The sequence below is a fragment of the Macrobrachium nipponense genome, chromosome 6, assembly GCF_015104395.2.
Source record: "Macrobrachium nipponense isolate FS-2020 chromosome 6, ASM1510439v2, whole genome shotgun sequence".
NCBI lineage: Eukaryota > Metazoa > Arthropoda > Malacostraca > Decapoda > Palaemonidae > Macrobrachium > Macrobrachium nipponense.
Genome location: NC_061108.1, coordinates 80074029 through 80094208, shown reverse-complemented (window position 1 = coordinate 80094208; position 20180 = coordinate 80074029). Strand labels below are relative to the sequence as shown.

Sequence of the window (20180 nt, the reverse complement as noted above, 5' to 3'; positions counted from 1 at the left end):
TCAACAAAAGAAGAGGGGAAGGGAGAAAATATATAAGAGGAGGAGTGAAGGAGTTAAAGATCCCAATGTTCAGTTGAATCTACAGCAGAGAGAGTAGGCATAAGAGGGCATATTCTCTCTGCTGAGGATCCCTAAACCCCCCACCTTGTCAAGGAGTTGGGATCAGGGGGAGTATAAACTAGATAATCAGTCAGTTCAAAGTACAAGCATTTGTTTGACAAATGATACAAAATTTTCTCGAAAATTTCATTCGAAAAATGGAATGTTTGACATGAGAAACATTCGACAAATGAGGTACCACTGTATACTAGAAATATGTGGACCAAGAACAAAAATATTTTGCCTTCATAAGTATTCCAGTTCAAAAATTCCATAAAATGCAAAACAGTAAATTATTAAATACTGAAATAAACACCAATGTTTGATGAGGAGAGAATTATTGATTATGAAAAAGTTAATACAGTAAGATTTCACTGAATATTCGGGAACCTTTTTCTACAAGTACACTTATGATTATTCAATTTTCATTAGTAAGAAAGGATGAGTATTTGTTAGTACTGTAGAGTACTAGAGTTCAGCTTGTTTTCATTACAAAAATCACTGCTTATTAATACTGTACAGTTACATTATCAAAACACTTACCTGCTGTCTGTTTGAGTGTCCAAAGCTGGATATATAGGCTTCATATGATACTGGTGCTAATGTCAGTAGATCTACACTGACTGTATCAAGCTGAATCATACTCAGTAAAATACGACCTCGGCTATTCATTTTTGAATTTATCTGGAATAAAAAAATATATTTTTAATTCTATTATTGAGAGAAAATATAAAAATCACTTCATTGTGGTACAAAGCAATCTTTATTATTAACCCATTGAAAAAATACATTACCTAGAATACAATTACAACATTCTAATTTATTCATACACAAGCCTGTTATTTTACAGAAACCTCTAGTATGTTTCCATGGAAACTTTCCAACTATCTACCAAAGAAGAGATCCTCCAGTTCTATCAGTCAGTGTCCATGCCTATGGCTTATTGGTGACAGACTTAAGTTATTGTCTGAGTTGTCTGGACAGCTGCAAGATGCTGAGGAGTTGGGAGGGGGCAATTAATAAAAAGTAATGGTTCTGCACATGAAAAAATTTGCTAAACTCTCACAAGCCGTGTCAATATGCATAAAAAACTCTTGAAGTGGAGTAAGGAATATTAGATGCCCAATGTACTCCTCTTATGCCATTATTGTGCATCAACAGATGCATGCTGCTACCAAGGGGTTAAGAATAAATGTACTAATCACTATACCATTACATACTTCAAATCATCAATATCAACATGTTTATCAAATATCCAAGCCTAAATAGCTATTGAAGTTTCCATAGCTGCTGCCCCAAAAAATAGATAGATAAGAGCTTCAAGTTGGTGGAGCCAAAGAACTTCTCAAGAATGATTACTAGTCCAAAGTTATAAGTATTAACATGAGGTCTAAAACAGGACTGGAATCTTTTTAGCATAGGCGTGGTTATCACGCTTAGTTTACTTAAACAGGGTTATATAGTGTAGAAGTGGATGATGAGTATCATACCAATGCAGGCAGCCTGTCTTTCCTGCTACTCCAATATGACTAAGAGAGAATAAATTAAAATAATTATGGAGGCAGATCTCAAAGGAGATCAAGGTTACAGGTTCTCCCATCAAAACTGTGTTACAAATGAGATGCTGGAAGCCAAAATTTCATGACCATCAATCTATAAATTGGGATGCCTGGTCTCCATTAGCATTACTAGTCTGTCTGACTCAAAATGTAAGTTTTTTTTTTTAGTTAATTCAAGGCAAGGATGTACCAGTAGACAATGTCACTGAAGAACTCACAGCTCTGAATGGATATAGGTCTTACACTTTCATGGTCCCAAGAAGGATCATAAAGCTTGTATCTGATAAAGAATCATTATTTCGTTTGTAGCAGATTATTTTAAAAACAAAAAGTAAAATTTCTTCCTAGCATTGTAAGGATTACTGAACTAAATAGGTCCTGAATTTATCTTACATGCTGGGAAGAAGCAGAGGTAACTAGAAAAATAAAAATACTGTCTTCAGGTTAGGTTCTCTAATGAAACATGTTCTGTGGATTTTTAAGCCAAGTCAGTTATATGTCCCAGGAACACAGCAAGGTCTTAATGAGATGTCCTGGCAGCACCTACAAAGACTTCTTACTCCATTCTTAGTATGTATATATTTTCCAAGCTCTAGGGGAAAAACAAATGTAATGTTCCTACACTGGAATAAAGGGATTTTGACGTAAGGAAAAATCTATTTCTGGGCTCAGCTCGTGTCGCTGCGCGAAATATCCTTTAATCTATTATTTCTAGGGTAAATGTACTAACACATACCAGAGAATAAATAAATAAAGAAAAAGGTCAGTATAACTGACTCGCTCACCCTCCCAGAGAGTGTTGGTATGAACACTATGGCGAGTGAGACCACTACCACGAGCCAAATGCCAATAGAATTCTCCCACTACAAAATCCCCCAAGAGGAGAGCCGACCCACAGAGTGGGCAGCACCTACTACTACTACTCCATCCCATGCTGCCGACTGCTGCACCTCTGGTGGCCTTCCTTTTCAGTTAGCGCACACGATACACACGTGCCATTTTCTTCTCTGTGTTTTTGTGCCCTTTCCTTTGGATTTTATTACCATGGAACGTGCAGCCATCGCAGCAGCTAAGTTAAGTACTCAGTGTTTATTGCTAATTGGTTTTTTCTGGCCCTGAGCACGTATTTGCCGTTTTTTAGGTATAAATACGATCTCTAGGTCGGAAGCATGGCAGCATGGTTCTGCCTCGTGGTGGGTCCGTTCTGGGTCGCCCATACCCAGAACATCCCCTTGCTTTTGTACGCTCTATTTTTATTATCCGCTTTGTTTAGGGTACGGTCTACACGGTTTTGTCATGCATGCATGTCTTTTACCTTATGTAGGCTCTTCCATCCAGACCCTAGCCACGGCTCTTAGTATCGGCCTCGGCTAGCTTTGAGTGGTAGTCTTGCCTTCGGGTTAGTCGTACACTCCTGGATTTTTTCTCCTACTATTTTGTTTTCTTTCTTTCATTTTATTATTCATTTGTATTATTTATGTGATATTTGTTAGGTTAGTTAGGCGTCTGGCTCGCTTAGCCTAGGTCATGGCCCATTGGGCCTTTATGTTACGCTTTTCAGCTCGGTTGCTTCCGATAGCATCTCTCTGATCAGTTGGTTATGTTCTAGGGGGCTTGTTTGTTGTTCTTATCGCCCCGTGGTCACTATGTGATCACGAGGCAGCCAGACGCCTGTCCAGTCACCTTTCCCCCCTCCCGCTCTTCCATAGGGTCGGGGGGGGGGGGGGGGGGGGGTAGGCCTGCCCATGCTCGCTCCACATACCCGAGCCTGCCTCCCTCTCTCCCCCCAGGCGGAGGGGGTAGAGGGACGGGACAGACCCAGACTGGACTCGACCTCTCCGGCTTCTCGGTCCGGTCGGATGGTAAGGTGGGGGGGACTGGCCTTTCCCCCCCTCCATTACTACTCCGTCGCTCCGTTACTAGCCCGAGTCTGTATGCCCCTTGCTCTTTCCCACCTTACTAGGGCTCCTTTACCACCGGAGACCTGGCATCCAGCGGAAAGGTGCTAGTCTACCCCACGGGGTGGACCGGAACATACAGTCGGTCCCTTCTAACCTCTCCGTTTCACTGAGTTATACACTCCGCCACGCACTGGACTTAGTCCGGTACGTTCGAGCTTTTAGGTTTAAGATCTATTATGTTAAACTATTAAGTTTATCTTAAGTACCTTAAACCATTCCCCCTCCCTTCATGTTTCACCGGATACCTCCGGGGTTATAGCCTATTCAGGCGATTAAGGGAGGGGCTATGCCCAAATTTTTTCCGAGCTCCGGCATGCAACGGAGTTCTTCTGCCTTTAGCCTGTAAGTGATATTCTTTAAGATACTCATGTGTCTTTTCACTTACAGACCACCAACTGTGAGCATCCGGGATGCGCCGCCACACTTCAGGACCCATGTGGACACGAAGTTTGCCGGTCCCATGCTCCATGCGCGACTCCGCACAGGGGACATCCAGGTCTGGTACCATGAAACGTGTACCATATGTTACGATCTGGTGAGCCAGCTTTTAGACGGGGTAAGTATTCCATCTCCGGTAGCTGGTCCTCATCTGTTATAGTGCTTAAGTTTTACATCAATCACTCTAACTTAAGGTAAATTCAAGGGGCCTTATAGCCCCTATAATTTTAAGTTATGCTTTAAGTTAGCTTTAGTTTTAAGTTATTCTTAAATCTAATCAATACCCTCTCTTCCAGGCGCCGGCCGTGAGGGATACCGCACTGGCAACCCTGCGGGCCTGGGTCGGCGGTTTCGGGAAGAACGCCGCCAAGGGTATGCCCTACATCCTGGAGAAAAGGTTGGCGGTACTAATCTTCCCCGGAGGCAAGGCGACAGGATACGTCGACCCAGTAGAGGCGGCCCCGACTATCGCCTTCATCCAGCAACAGCTGGCTGCCTCATTGACTGACCAAGGCCAGGACATCTCCTCGGAAGTCGCGACGTTGGATATTAATGTAGAACCTATGGTAGGTGTAGACGACCTGTTGGTCGAGGTAGGTAAGGTGGACACCCAAGGGATACCCTTGGGTGCAACTGCTTCTTCTACTCCTGCAACCTCTCCATCCTTCCAAGGCTTTACGGGTAACGAATTATATACTCCTCCTGACGCTTCAGTTAGACCCAAGGTCAAGGGTCAAGCAGTGAAATCCTTGACAAAGACGTCGTCGTCGTCTAAGAAGACGGCTTCGGCGTCATCCTCCTCTCGTAAGTCTCCGGCTAGGAATCCCGGAGCAGAGAGATCTAAAGCTTCTGGGTCCGGCTCTAAGTCCTCGAGGAGTAAATCCTCCAGAGAGAGATCTCACACTCCGGCGGAGTCGTCAGTTCCGCTACCCTTGGTTCCAATTCAGAGCCACCCCTCCACCTCCGCAGCAGCTCCGCTTTGGACTCCAATGCTGGTCTGTTACAACAGGTGGGCGACCTGGTTGGGTCTCTGAAAAGTAGCATGGAACAAATGATCTCTCGGTTGTCGGATAGGATTACCTCTCAAGACAGCATTATAGCCGGACTGAGCCAAGCTCCTCTAGCCTCTCCTCCACCTTTCAATACAGGTGGAGCCCAGCTTCTCCCGTATGACTCTCTACCTCCGTTCTCAATGAACAACCCTTGGAGAGTAGCGTCATACGCCCCCTTCCAAGACGGACTCATTTCTATCCCGGAATGTGGAACTCGGAGGATCGAGGACTTCGAGTTCTACCCGGAAGACCTTCAGCCTCCGTTCATCGGCTACGCAAGGCTCACCGCCTCAGCCATGACTCGGGATGATAAAGTACCAAAGGAGACAGTCCTCTATTCACGTGACCAGGCTCAGAGAGAATGGCTCAGGTGTCTAGAGGACATGGATTGTTCCAATACGAAAATCCAACCTTTCAAGAGTCCGTTTACGATCTTTACGATGGATGAGAGTACCCCGCTCCCTTTCCTGACAAAGATCGCGACGTCTACCATTCCAGCGGCCCAGAAGGGGGACCCCATGCCTCAACTGAAGGAAGCAGATCCTACATCTCCGTTACTTCCTTCAGCCGGAGAATTGTGGGAAGACTTACCTAACACCTTCTCAGCTGGCAAACTCAAACCGGACTGTGCTATGGAGCAGTTTGGTGAAAAGCTACCTAGGCTTCCAGATAGCCTTATTCAGGCTGAATTTGATGCCAAATCGCGGTTAGCCAGATCTATTAATTCCATGGCTATGACCGAGGTGACTACCATAGCCTATGGTTCAGAACCGCTCTTCAAGCTTATGACCAAATCCCTGACTCAAACGGTACAGTCAGATATGTTTGAGTTTGCCACTGCTAGGACGAATTGTAGGAAGCATGTCCTACAAGAAGCAACTATTCGGCACGAGCCGAATAGGTTACTTGCGTCGAGCATCTGGGGAGCAGACCTCTTCCCAGAAGCGATGGTGAAGGAGGTTCAGTCAGAGGCTACGAGGTTGAACCAGAGCCTTAAAGACCGTTGGGGTCTTACGGCCAAGAGGCGGCAAGATCTAGCAGCTAGGGGTAAGGGTCAAAGGAAACCCAGACGTTTCCAGCCCTACCAGAAAAAGCAGCCACGCTTTTCTCAGCAAGTTCCGGCTGTTCCCTTAGTGCAAACAGCCCAACCTTCCACTTCAAAGGCTCAATCACAGCCGATTTACGTTATCTCCCCTCAGCCTCAGCCCTCCACCTCTTACGCCCTCTCTCCAGCTTACAATCAAGCCTTCGAGAGTCAAGCTTCACAGAAGTATGACCGCTCGGGTAAGGGAGGCAGAGGTAAGCGATCCTTTCGTGGGAGAGGATCGGGAGGTCCCTTTAATAGGGGAAAACATTTCAGAGGAGGCCGAGGAGGCTACCAGAACCAATGAGGAATTTCAGGTAGGAGGGAGGCTGTTTCACTTTCGCCACCGGTGGAACTTCAGCAAGTGGGCTCAGAGCATTGTGTCAAAAGGCCTGGGTTGGGAGCTGGTTAACGAACCCACCCCCATCCAGACCTTTCCGCCAACTTCCTTCCAAGGAACTGACGGAGTATGCGGAGGATCTCCTTCAGAAAGGAGCTATAGCGAGAGTCAAAGGTTAAAATTTCAAGGACGCTTGTTCAGCGTGCCAAAGAAAGGCTCACAAAAAAGAAGGGTAATCTTAGACTTGTCCCGCTTAAACTTAGCCATTCGCTGCGACAAGTTCAAGATGCTCACGATCTCGCAGGTACGGACCTTACTTCCCCGTGGGGCCGTCACCACCTCTATCGATCTTACAGACGCTTACTATCATATCCCTATTGCAAGACACTTCCGTCCGTATCTGGGCTTCAAGATAGGAGACCAGACATTCTCCTTCAAGGTAGTTCCTTTCGGGCTCAACGTAGCACCCAGGGTGTTTACGAAGCTGGCGGAAGTAGTAGTTCAACAACTCAGATCGCAAGGGATTATGGTAGTAGCGTATCTCGACGATTGGTTGATCTGGGCTTCAACAGTCGAGGAATGCAACAGAGCAACACTGAAAGTAATTCAGTTCCTGGAATATCTAGGCTTCAAGATAAACAGGACCAAGTCAAGACTCACCCCAGAGTCAAACTTTCAGTGGCTAGGCATTCAATGGAATCTTTCCTCCCATACTCTGTCGATTCCATCATCCAAAAGAAAGGAAATAGCGAAATCAGTCAAACAATTTCTGAGTCACAAACTGGCATCAAGAAGATCCCAGGAAAGGATCTTGGGTTCTCTCCAGTTTGCATCAGTGACGAACATCTTAATGAAAGCCAAACTGAAAGACCTAACCAGAATCTGGCGCTCACGAGCAAATGTCAGGTCCAGGGACAAATTATCCTCAGTCCCTCTGATTCTAAAGAAACGACTCCGACCGTGGGCGAAAGTCAAGAACTTGTCGGTGTCAGTGCCCCTTCAGTTTCCTCCACCAGGGATCACCATCCACACAGACGCATCATTAAGCGGTTGGGGAGGATATTCCCAGTTCAAAAAGGTTCAAGGAACGTGGTCACCTCAGTTCCGTCAGTTCCATATAAACGTACTGGAAGCAATGGCAGTGTTCTTGACTCTAAAAAAGTTATGCCCGCCAAAGTACTCCCACATAAAGCTAGTCCTGGACAGCGCAGTGGTGGTACATTGTGTAAACAGAGGAGGCTCCAAGTCACGTCATCTAAATCACGTCATGGTAGCCATCTTCTCCCTGGCGGACAAGTTCAGTTGGCATCTCTCCTCCACTCATATAGCTGGAGTGAGAAACGTCATAGCAGATGCTCTATCCCGATCAGTACCTCTAGAGTCGGAATGGTCACTGGACAACAGTTCGTTCCAATGGATTCTTCAGAGAGTTCCAGGTCTACAGGTGGATCTCTTCGCATCTCAAACGAACCACAAACTCCCGTGTTATGTGGCCCCAACCTGGACCCTCTGGCCTATGCCACGGACGCCTGGCTCTAGACTGGAACAACTGGGAGAAGATTTATGTCTTTCCTCCGGTGAATCTTCTCATGAAAGTCTTAAACAAACTCAGGACATTCAAGGGTCAAGTGGCTCTAGTAGCCCCAGACTGGCCGAAGAGCAATTGGTACCCTCTCATTCTGGAACTGGGTCTTCGCCCTCTTCGGATCCCCAATCCCAGGCTCTCCCAGTCAGTACAAACGAAGACTGTGTTCGCTTCCTCAGGGATTCTCAAAACCCTAACTTTATGGATTTCATGAAGTTTGCAGCGAAAAGGGATGCGAATATTGACCCTCAGAATATTCTCTTCTTGGAATCCGATAAAAGAGATTCAACTTTGAGACAGTATGATGCTGCTGTCAAAAAGTTAGCAACCTTCCTGAAAGAATCAGATATTAGGATCATGACAATCAATTCAGCTATATCCTTTTTCAGATCCTTATTTGAAAAAGGCTTAGCAGCTAGCACAATTACGACTAACAAGTCAGTCTTGAAGAAGATTTTTCAATTTGGGTTCAACATAGACTTGACAGATTCCTACTTCTCATCTATTCCCAAGGCATGTGCTAGACTTAGACCTTCGGTAAGGCCTACGTCAGTATCATGGTTCTTAAACGATGTTCTAAAGCTGGCTTCAGAAACCAATAATGACACATGCTCGTTTATAATGCTCTTAAGAAAAACCCTATTTTTATTAAGCTTGGCCTCAGGAGCTAGAATTTCAGAACTGTCGGCGTTATCCAGAGATCCGGATCATATTCAGTTCCTTCCCACAGGGGAAGTGCTACTTTCTCCGGAACGTAGCTTTATAGCAAAGAATGAAGATCCTTTGATGAGGTGGGAACCATGGAAGGTACTACCCCTTCCACAAGATGTATCTCTTTGCCCAGTTGTTTCAGCCTTACGAGCCTTTCTATCTAGGACCTCCTCATCCTCATCGGGTCCTCTCTTTAAGAGAGAAAAAGGTGGCACTTTATCTATTAAAGGCATCAGGCAACAAATCCTGTACTTCATTAAACAAGCCAATCCTGACTCTTTCCCAAAAGCACATGATGTCAGGGCAGTAGCCACCTCAATTAACTATTTCCAACATATGAACTTCGATGAGTTGAAAAAGTATACTGGATGGAAATCGCCGACAGTGTTCAAACGTCATTACTTAAAGTCCTTGGAAGCTCTGAAATTTTCAGCAGTTGCAGCGGGGAACATAGTTTCCCCTGACTCTGACTAATCTTTAGTAGAAGATCCAGTCCTCCTTTCTACCTGCCTCACCCAACAGTTCGTCTATTCCTGCCTTGTTCATTTACGGTCACCTTGTGTCTTAGCTGCTTTTATGATGATGTAGTGGGTGTCCCTTATTTTTTTGCTAGGGACACTCACATTTGATGATGGTTATTGATCTCGTGGATGTCATCTCCTTATTTTTATGCTAGGAGATACATCTTATTATAATGGTTACGGGTTTTGTATATTAAGTCATATACATTCCTTTATATTTTATTATTGTTGAGTCTGTTTTATTCAACTTTTATGTTAATTGCTTTAGAATGTTTTGATACATAGCTTTACACAGATACCATTTTTGTACATATATGATATATTTCTCCTGTATATATGTATATTACCTTAAGTTAAGAAATATTATTAGAATTAAGTGTAAATTAAGTAATATTTCTATTTTGTATCACTGTGTATATGTATCCTTATTAGCAATTATATTGATTTATTTTTATTTTATCTTTTATTTGAGACCTCTTTGTATTTTGTTGAATTTCTTTACAATCTTGTGCTATTTCTCTGGTACGATTTTGCGCAGCGACACGAGCTGAGCTGAGCCCAGAAAAGGGATTTTGACGTAAGGAAAAATCTATTTCTGGGCGATTGGCTCGTGTCGCCAGCGAAATCCCGCCCTACCCATCCCATCGCCAAGATTGTCTGCTAACTTCAGGATGGCCACAGAGGCGCAGCAGTCGGCAGCATGGATGGAGTAGTATAGTAGGTGCTGCCCACTCTGTGGGTCGGCTCTCCTCTTGGGGGATTTTGTAGTGGGAGAATTCTATTGGCATTTGGCTCGTGGTAGTGGTCTCACTCGCCATAGTGTTCATACCGACACTCTCTGGGAGGGTGAGCGAGTCAGTTATACTGACCTTTTTCTTTATTTATTTATTCTCTGGTATGTGTTAGTACATTTACCCTAGAAATAATAGATTAAAGGATATTTCGCTGGCGACACGAGCCAATCGCCCAGAAATAGATTTTTCCTTACGTCAAAATCCCTTTTCTGGGCGATTGGTTCGTGTCGCCAGCGAAATATCCTTTAATCCATTATTTCTAAGGTAAATGTACTAACACATACCAGAGAATAAATAAAATAAAGAAAAGGTCAGTACAACTGACTCGCTCACCCTCCAAGAGGGTGTCGGTATGAACACTATGGCGAGTGAGACCACTACCACGAACCGCTTGCCAATAGAAATCTCCCACTACAAAATCCCCACAAGAGGGGAGCCGACCCACAGAGTGGGCAGCAACTACTACTACTCCATCCCATGCTGCCGACTGCTGCGCCTCTGGTGGCCATCCTGAAGTTAGCAGACAATCTTGAGCGAAGGGATGGGCAGGGCGGGATTTCGCTGGCGACACGAACCAATCGCCCAGAAATAGATTTTTCCTTACGTCAAAATCCCTTTTCTGGGCTCAGTTCGTGTCGCTGCGCGAAATCGTACCAGAGAAATAGCACAAGATTGTAAAGAATAAAAACAAAAAGACAAAAAGGGTCTCAAATAAAAGATAACATAAAATAAAGAAATATAATTGCTAATAAATATACATATACACACTGATACAAAAATAGAAATATTACTTAAATTTAACTTAATGCTAATAATATTTCTTAAAATTAACTTAAATTTAACATATATACAGAGCTTACATGGAATATATGTTGAAATCAGTATCTGTGTATAGATATTATGTACAAAGAACTGAAAGCAATTATAACAATAACTTGAATAGAACAAACTTCAATAATAATATAAAAGGGAATGTATATGACTTAATACACAAAACCCGTAACCATTGTAAATACTATGTGTCCCCTAGCATAAAAATAAGGGGATCACATCCAAGAGATCATTATATACAATCAAATGTGAGTGACCCTAGCAAAAAAATAAGGGGCACCCACTATACCATCATAAGAGCAGCTAAGACTCAAGGTAAACGTAGATGAACATGGCAGGTATAGACGAACTGTTGGGTGAGATAGGTAGAAAGGAGGACTGGATCTTCTACTAAAGATTAAGCAGAGTCGGGGGAAACTATGTTACCCGCCGCAACTGCTGAAAATTTCAGAGCTTCCAAGGACTAAGTAATGACGTTTAAATACTGTCGGCGATTTCCATCCAGTATATTTTTTCAAGTCATCGAAATTCATATGCTGGAAATAGTTAATTGAGGTGGCTACTGCCCTGACATCATGTGCTTTAGGGAAGGAGTCAGGATTGGCTTGCTTAATAAAGTACAGGATCTGCTGCCTGATGCCTTTAATAGATAAAGTACCACCTTTTTCTCTGTTAAAGAGAGGACCCGATGAGGATGAGGAGGTCCTGGACAGAAAGGCTCGTAAGGTCGATACTGGGCAAAGAGAAATATCTTGTGGAAGGGGTACAACCTTCCATTGTTCCCACCTCATCAATGGATCTTCATTCTTTGCTATAAAACTACGTTCCGGAGAAAGTAGCACTTCCCCTGTGGGAAGAAATTCAACATGATCCGGATCCCTGGATAATGCCGACAGTTCTGAAATTCTAGCTCCTGAAGCCAAGCTTAATAAAAATAGAGTTTTTCTTAAGAGCATTATAAATGAACATGTGTCATTATCAGTTTCTGAAGCCAGCTTTAGAACATCATTTAAGAACCATGATACTGACGTAGGCCTTACAGAAGGTCTAAGTCTAGCACAAGCCTTGGGAATAGACGAGAAGTAGGAGTCTGTCAAGTCTATGCTGAAACCCAATTGAAAAATCTTTTTCAAGGCTGACTTGTTTGTCGTAATAGTGCTAGCTGCTAAGCCTTTTTCAAATAAAAACCTGAAAAAGGATATAGCTGAATTGATTGTCATGATTCTAATATCTGATTCTCTCAGGAAGGTTGCTAACTTTTTGACTGCAGCATCATACTGTCTCAAAGTTGAATCTCTTTTATCAGATTCCAAGAAGAGAATATTTTGAGGATCAATATTCGCATCTCTTTTAGCTGCAAACTTCATGAAATCCATAAAGTTAGGGTTTTGAGAATTCCTGAGGAAGCGAACACAGTCTTCGTTTGTACTGACTGGGAGAGCCTGGGATTGGGAATTCGAAGAGGACGAAGACCCAGTTCCAGAATTAGGGGGTACCAATTGCTCTTCGGCCAGTCTGGGGCTACTAGAGCCACTTGACCCTTGAATGTCCTGAGTTTGTTCAGTACCTTCAGGAGAAGATTCACTGGAGGGAAGACATAAATCTTCTCCCAGTTGTTCCAGTCTAGGGCCAGGGCGTCCGTGGCATAGGCCAGAGGGTCCAGGTTGGGGGCCACATAACATGGGAGTTTGTGGTTCGCTTGGGATGCGAAGAGATCCACTTGTAGACCTGGAACTCTCTGAAGAATCCATTGGAACGAACTGTTGTCCAGTGACCATTCCGACTCCAGAGGAACTGATCGGGATAGAGCATCTGCTATGACGTTTCTCACTCCAGCTATATGGGTGGAGGAGAGGTGCCAACTGAACTTGTCCGCCAGGGAGAAGATGGCTACCATGACATGATTTAGATGACGTGATTTGGAGCCACCTCTGTTTATACAATGGACTACCACTGCGCTGTCTAAGACTAGCTGTATGTGAGAGTTCTTTGGCGGACGTAACCTTTTTAGAGTCGAGAACACTGCCATTGCTTCCAGTACGTTTATGTGAAGCTGACGGAACTGGGGTGACCAGGTTCCTTGAACCTTCTTGAACTGAGAATATCCTCCCCAACCGCTTAACGAAGCGTCTGTGTGGATGGTAATCCCCGGAGGAGGAAACTGAAGGGGTACTGTTATTGACAAGTTCTTGACTTTTGCCCAAGGGCGAAGACGATTCCGTAGAACCTGAGGGACTGAGGATAATTTGTCCCTGGACCTGACATTTGCTCGTGAGCGCCAGATTCTGGTTAAGTCTTTCAGTTTGGCTTTCATCAAGATGTTTGTCACTGATGCAAACTGGAGTGAACCCAGAATCCTTTCCTGGGTTCTCCTTGACGCAAGTTTGTGTCTTAGAAATTGCTTTACTGACTTCGCTATTTCTTTCCTCTTGGCTAATGGAATCGACAGAGTATGGGAGGATAGATTCCATTGAATGCCCAGCCACTGGAAGTTTGACTCCGGAGTGAGTCTTGATTTGGTCCTGTTTATCTTGAAGCCTAGATATTCCAGGAACCGGATTACTTCCAGTGTTGCTTTGTGGCATTCCTCGACTGTTGGAGCCCAAATTAGCCAATCGTCGAGATACGCTACTACCATAATCCCTTGCGATCTTAGTTGTTGGACGACCACTTCCGCCAACTTCGTGAACACCCTGGGTGCTACGTTGAGGCCGAAGGGAACTACCTTGAAGGAGAATGCCTGCTCTCCTATCTTGAAGCCCAGATACGGGCGAAAGTGTCTTGCAATAGGGATATGATAGTATGCGTCTGTAAGATCGATAGAGGTGGTGACGGCCCCACGGGGAAGTAAGGTCCGCACCTGCGAGATGGTGAGCATCTTGAACTTGTCGCAGCGAATGGCCAAGTTTAAACGGGACAAGTCTAAGATTACCATTCTTTTTTGAGAGCCTTTCTTTGGGACGCTGAACAAGCGCCCTTGAAACTTCAATCTGTTGACTCTCGCTATTGCTCCTTTCTGAAGGAGGTCCTCCGCATACTCCGTCAATTCTTTGGATGGAAGTTGGCGGAAAGGTCTGGGTGTGGGCGGATTCGCCACCCAACTCCAACCCAGGCCTTTCGACACAATGCTTTGTGCCCATTTGCTGAATCCCCACCGGTGGCGGAAGAGAAACAGCCTCCCTCCTACCTGGAAGTCCTCATTGATGTTGGTAGCCTCCGCAGCCTCCCCTGAAGTGCTTTCCTCTATTAAGGGACCCTCCCGATCCTCTCTGACAAAAGGATCGCTTACCTCTGCCTCCCTTACCCGAGCGGTCATACTTCTGAAAGGCCTGGTCTTCGAACCCTTGGTTGAAGGCTGGGGAGACAGCGTAAGAGGTGGAAGGTTGAGGCTGGGGGGAAATCACATAAATAGGCTGTGATTGAGCCTTGGAGGTAGAGGGTTGGGCTGCCTGCACCAACGGAACAGCCGAAACAGGCTGGGCAAACCGTTGCTGTTTCTTTTGGTAAGGCTGGAAACGTCTGGGTTTCTTCTGAGCCTTACCCCTGACAGCTTGATCTTGGCGTCTCTTTGCCGTGAGACCCCAACGATCTTTAAGGCTTTGGTTAAGCCTCGTAGCCTCTGCCTGGACCTCCTTTACCATTGCATCTGGGAAGAGGTCTGCTCCCCAGATGTTTGATGAAAGCAACTTATTCGGTTCATGCCGAATAGTTGCTTCTTGGAGGACATGTTTCCGACAGTTTGTTCTGGCCGTGGCGAACTCGAACAAGTCAGACTGTACCGTTTGAGTCAGTGACTTGGTGATTAGCTTGAACAGTGGCTCGGAACCATAAGCAATGGTAGCCACCTCAGTCATGGCCATGGTGTTGAGAGACCTGGCCAGCCTAGACTTGGCATCAAACTCTGCCTGAATAAGGCTATCTGGAAGTCTAGGCAGCTTCTCACCAAACTGCTCCATAGCACAGTCCGGTTTGAGTTTGCCCGCAGAAAAAGTGTTGGGCAGGTCTTCCCACAAATCTCCGGTTGAGGGAAGTAAAGGAGATGTAGGGTCCGCTTCCTTTAGCTGCGGTAACGAGTTCCCCTTTTGGGCCGCTGGGATAGTGACCGTAGCAATCTTCGTCAGGAAAGGAAGCGGAGTACCCTCTTCCATTGTGAAGATTGTAAATGGACTCTTAAACGGCTGTATCTTAGTGTTTGAACAGTCCATGTCCTCTAAGCACCTGAGCCATTCTCTTTGAGCCTGGTCACGTGAATAGAGGACTGTCTCTTTAGGGACCTTATCCTCTCGCGTCATGGCAGCGGCGGTGAGCCTGGCGTAGCCGATGAACGGCGGTTGGAGATCTTCCGGGTAGAACTCGAAGTCCTCAATCCTTCGAGTTCCACATTCCGGGATAGAGATAAGTCCGTCTTGGAAGGGGGCGTATGACGCCACCCTCCAGGGATTGTTCATGCTGAACGGAGGCAGAGAGTCATATGGTGGCAACTGAGCTACCCCTGTGCCGAAAGGTGGGGGAGTAGCTAGCGGAGCTTGGCTTAGTCCGGCGATAATGTTGTCCTGGGAGTTGATCCTATCAGACAACCGGGAGAACATCTGTTCCATACTATTCTTGAGAGACCCAACCAGATCCCCCATGTGTTGCAACAGGCCAGCATTGGGATCCAAAGCCGGAGCTGCTGCGGAGGTGGACGGGTAGCTCTGAACAGGGACCAAAGGAAGTGAAGGAACGGTTGACTCCGCTGGAGTGTGTGATCTCTCCTTGGAGGATCTACTCCTTGAGGATTTGGAGCCGGACCCAGAAGCTCTAGACCTCTCTGCTCCGGGGTTTGTAGCCGGAGACTTGCGAGATGTTGACGCCGACGACGTCTTACTCAAGGTTTTAACTACCGTTTATCCTTTGACCTTAGGTCTAACAGAAGCATCAGGAGAAGTATAAAGCTCGGCTCCTGTAAAGCCTTGGAAGGAAGCTGGAGATTGTGCAGGAGTAGAAGATCCAGTGGCGCCCAAGGGAAGCCCTTGGGCGTCCAACGTACTCACCTCGACCAACAGGTCGTCAACACCTACCATCGGCTCAATGTTTAGGTCCAGCGTCGCGACTTCCGACGAGATGTCCTGGCCTGGATCAGTCAACGAAGCGGCGAGCTGCTGCTGAATCAGCGCAATAGTCGGGCCCGCCTCTGCTGGGTCGACGTAGCCCGTTGACTTGCCGCCGGGGCAGATCAGGACCGCCAACCTCTTCTCAAGTATATAGGGCTGACCCTTGGCGGCGTTCTTCCCAAAACCGCCGACCCAGGCCCGCAGGGTTGCTAGTGCGGTGTCCCTAACAGCCGGAGCCTGGAAGAGAGGGTACTTGTTAGTTTTTTAAGATTAAACTTAAAATTAAAACTTAAGTACAAGGTTAACTTAAAATTATAGAGGATGCGAGATCCCATATAAAATTTGTTTAAGTTTAAGATAAGATTAAAATTAAACTTAAGAACTATAATCTTGTAGGGATTGGCTAACGGAGTTGGAAATACTTACCCCGTCTAAGAGCTGGCTCACCAGATCATAGCAAATCGTGCAGGTCTCGTGATACCAGACTTGGAGGTTCCCGTGCGGAGTCGCGCATGGAGCATGGGACCGGCAGACTTCATGCCCACAGGGGTCCTGGAGCATGGCATTGCATCCCGGATGCTCACAGTTGGTGGTCTGTAAGTGAAAAGACACATGAGCATCCTAAAAGATATCACTTACAGGCTAAAGGTTAAAAGAACTCCGTTGCATGCCGGAGCGCGAAAAAATTTCGGGCATAACCCCTCCCTTACCGCCTGAATAGGCTATAACCCCGGAGAGATCCGGTGTGAGCATGCAATGGAGGGGAGGTTTAAAGTAGCTTAAATTAAACTTAATATAGTTTAAATTAAAACTAAACTTAAACCTAAAAACATGGGACGTACCGGACTAAGTCCGGTGCGTGGCGGAGCGTGACGCGATATCAGCGCGACGGAGTGGTTAGTAGAGACCAACTGTATGCCGCAGTCCGCCCGTCAGGGTGAACTAGCACCTTTCCACGTGGATGCCGGAGCTCCGGTAGATAAAGAGCCCCAGTAAGGTGGGAAAGGGCGAGAGGGCAAACAGACTCGAGCTAGCAACGGAGCGACGGAGTAACGACGGAGGGGGGGGAAAGGCCAGTCCCCCCCCCTTAGCCATCCGAGCGTACCGAGAAGCTGGAGAGGTCGAGTCCAGTCTGGGTCTGTACCGTCCCCCTCCTCCCTCCGCCTAGGGGGAGAGGGAGGCAGGCCCGGGTATGTAGAGCGAGCGTGGGCAGACCAACCCTCCCCCCGGCCCTATGGAAGAGCGGGAGGAGGGAAGATGACTGGACAGGCGTCTGGCTGCTCCGTGATCACGTAGTGACCACGGAGCGGTAACAAGAGATACAAAGAAACAATAAAGCCTAGGATACACAACCGACTGATCAGAGAGATGCTATAGAGAAGCAACCGAACTGAAGAGCGGAAGCACATGTGACCAATAGGACATAACCTAGGCTAGGTGAAGCCAGACGCCGTACACTAACATAAACATAATATGTAATAAACAAAATCATTAAATGTAAAGAAAGAAAATAAAATAGTAGGAGAAAAAATCCAGGAGTGTACGACTAACCCGAAAGAAAGTCTACCACTCAAAGCTAGCCGGGGCCGATACTAAGAGCTGTGGCTAGGGTCTGGATGGAAGATGCCTACGCAAGGTGAAAAGACATGCATGCATGACATAAACCACGTAGGCTGTACCCTTAAATTAAATAGGATAACTAATAACAGAGCGTAATAAGTAAGGGAAGGTTCTGGGTATGGAAGACCAAGAACGAACCCGCCACGAGGCAGAACCATGCTGCCATGCTTCCGACCTAGAGCTCGTATTTATACCTAAAAAACGGCAAATACTGACTCAAGGCCGGAAAAAACCAATAGCAATAAACACTGATTACTTAACTTAGCTGCTGCAATGGCTGTACGCTCCATGATAGATAAATCCAGTAAGAAAGGGCACAAAAACACAGAGCAAAAAAGGGCACGTGTATACGCTGTGCGCTAACTGAAAAGGATGGCCACCAGAGGCGCAGCAGTCGGCAGCATGGGATGGAGTAGTAGTAGTTGCTGCCCACTCTGTGGGTCGGCTCCCCTCTTGTGGGGATTTTGTAGTGGGAGATTTCTATTGGCAAGCGGTTCGTGGTAGTGGTCTCACTCGCCATAGTGTTCATACCGACACCCTCTTGGAGGGTGAGCGAGTCAGTTGTACTGACCTTTTCTTTATTTTATTTATTCTCTGGTATGTGTTAGTACATTTACCTTAGAAATAATGGATTAAAGGATATTTCGCGCAGCGACACGAACTGAGCCCAGAAATGTACATACAGTCTTTGAAGCTGATTCAGGTAACTGGTATGAGTGACATAAGAACAGTCCTAAAGAGATTCATAGATGATTACTAAAACCCCCATCCTACTAATTTCAGCAGGACTGCTAATTTTGTTACACCACAATGACAAATGACTTCCTTCCCAGGTTATCAATGGTCTTGGTTTATCACCTTTATTGGCCCTTTCAAATTCCATTTACATCAAATGACTGCAAGTTTCATCCCTTAAGACTGTGATGATGTCACATAATGTATCTGTAAAAATATTTTATGGTGGTAATTAACTACAACTATTCTGATATCAGAATGGTGTTGGGGAGGTTTGAATTTTCAGAAAGAAGAAAAATTAGGGGATTTTGAAAGACAAATCCTATTCTCAACAAAAAATCAGAAAATTGTTGTCTACTTTGCCATGTACAGTATGTACAATACCAGGCATAAATATCAACAATAGTATATCATTGCAAAGAATTTGTGAATCCTTAGTGTTTTAAAAAATATTAGCAAATAGTAAAAAATGTTCTTTCTCTATTATCTTCAATGCATCATTATATGTGATTATTCAGCTTGAAAACGAGACAAACTAAGGCAGTGAGCAATAAAAGAGCCATGGGAAGTGAGTGGAAGACTAAGACTGATGGAGGAGTCCCCACAAAGCACTTCTTCCAAGACCAAGAACATATAGGTACCCTTTCTTATGCATCAACTGATTCTTTGACTAGACTATCCCCTCTAAGAGAAGTCTGACCGAGATACAAGTTTAATAGGCTTGGGTAGATGATGGGACTAGCTTCAGCATACTTCCAAGATTTTCACACAAATGGCTGTTAAGGCTTTAAAGATAGTAAGTGACTTCATCCACAGCCTGATTATTTATCATGAATCCTATTTCAATGTATGTAAACTGGCAAGGAAACTCTTCATACCCTTTGCAGAAGTCTTGAATGAGACTGGTTTGTCAGAAAATATGGGTTCTTTGTTCTAAATGCCAATGCAAATCTTCCTTCCATGTTATAAAATCACTGATCTGCATGGATCTGTTCTCTTTATGGAATTAGACTTCAAAGAGTCCCTCAATTCTCTTGTGTCCTATGTGTTATGGCTGCATCTTCTGAGTCATTTTCCATAATTTCATAACCTTTCTACAGGTATTAAGATCCTCGTTGGATAATTGAGTTACGGGCTCGCCTACTAATTTGGTAGTCACGAGTTTGATTCCCTGATCTGCCAACGTGGACTCAGAGGAATTTATTTCTGATGATTAGAAATTCACTTCTCGATATAATGTGGTTCAGATCCCACAATAAGCTGTAGGTCCCATTGCTAGGTAACCAATTGGTTCCTAGCCACATAAAAATACGTTAATCAGCTCAGTGGTCTGGTTACTGAGATATGCTTAACTTTTATTTACAGGTCTTAAATCCTGCTTCTGCTAGTCATGTTTCTTCTATATCTACTGTTTTTCTCTCTGCTATTCCTCAACCCTTCTCATCACTTGTCAAAACTATATCTTGATCTTTGAGACCTTGGTCAGTTTACCAGTCTCCTCTGAAAGCTACAGATCTGGTAATTCATTCTTGCGGTTGCTATGATGCAAATTTGGTCCTAGTCTTTCATGATGCCTAGGAGATAGGAAGAGTCTGAATTTCAAGAATAGTACTGTATAATGGGATTTGTAGCCACTGTCTGATGAAATCTGAAAACCATTGTTGTTAACTGTAGACAGGAGTGATGACAATATCCAATGTTCCTAAGCAGTCAATCATTCAAGTGCTAACCAGACATAACTTTGTATAGACAACAAT

The 20180-nt window shown here is 45.1% G+C and overlaps 1 protein-coding gene across 3 annotated transcripts in view; it reads right to left on the bottom strand.

Annotated features, from left to right (window-relative positions):
* Positions 1 to 20180, bottom strand: part of LOC135216300 (cytoplasmic dynein 2 intermediate chain 1-like) — a 404990-nt gene that overhangs the window by 134771 nt on the left and 250039 nt on the right. For all 3 annotated transcript variants that reach the window (XR_010314849.1, XM_064251471.1, XM_064251472.1), the window contains exon 9: positions 643 to 783. Coding sequence is in view for 2 of the 3 variants with exons in the window: in XM_064251471.1 (XP_064107541.1) it covers positions 643 to 783 (141 nt within the window). In the remaining variant the exon portion in view is untranslated. The remainder of the gene's footprint in view (positions 1 to 642; positions 784 to 20180) is intronic.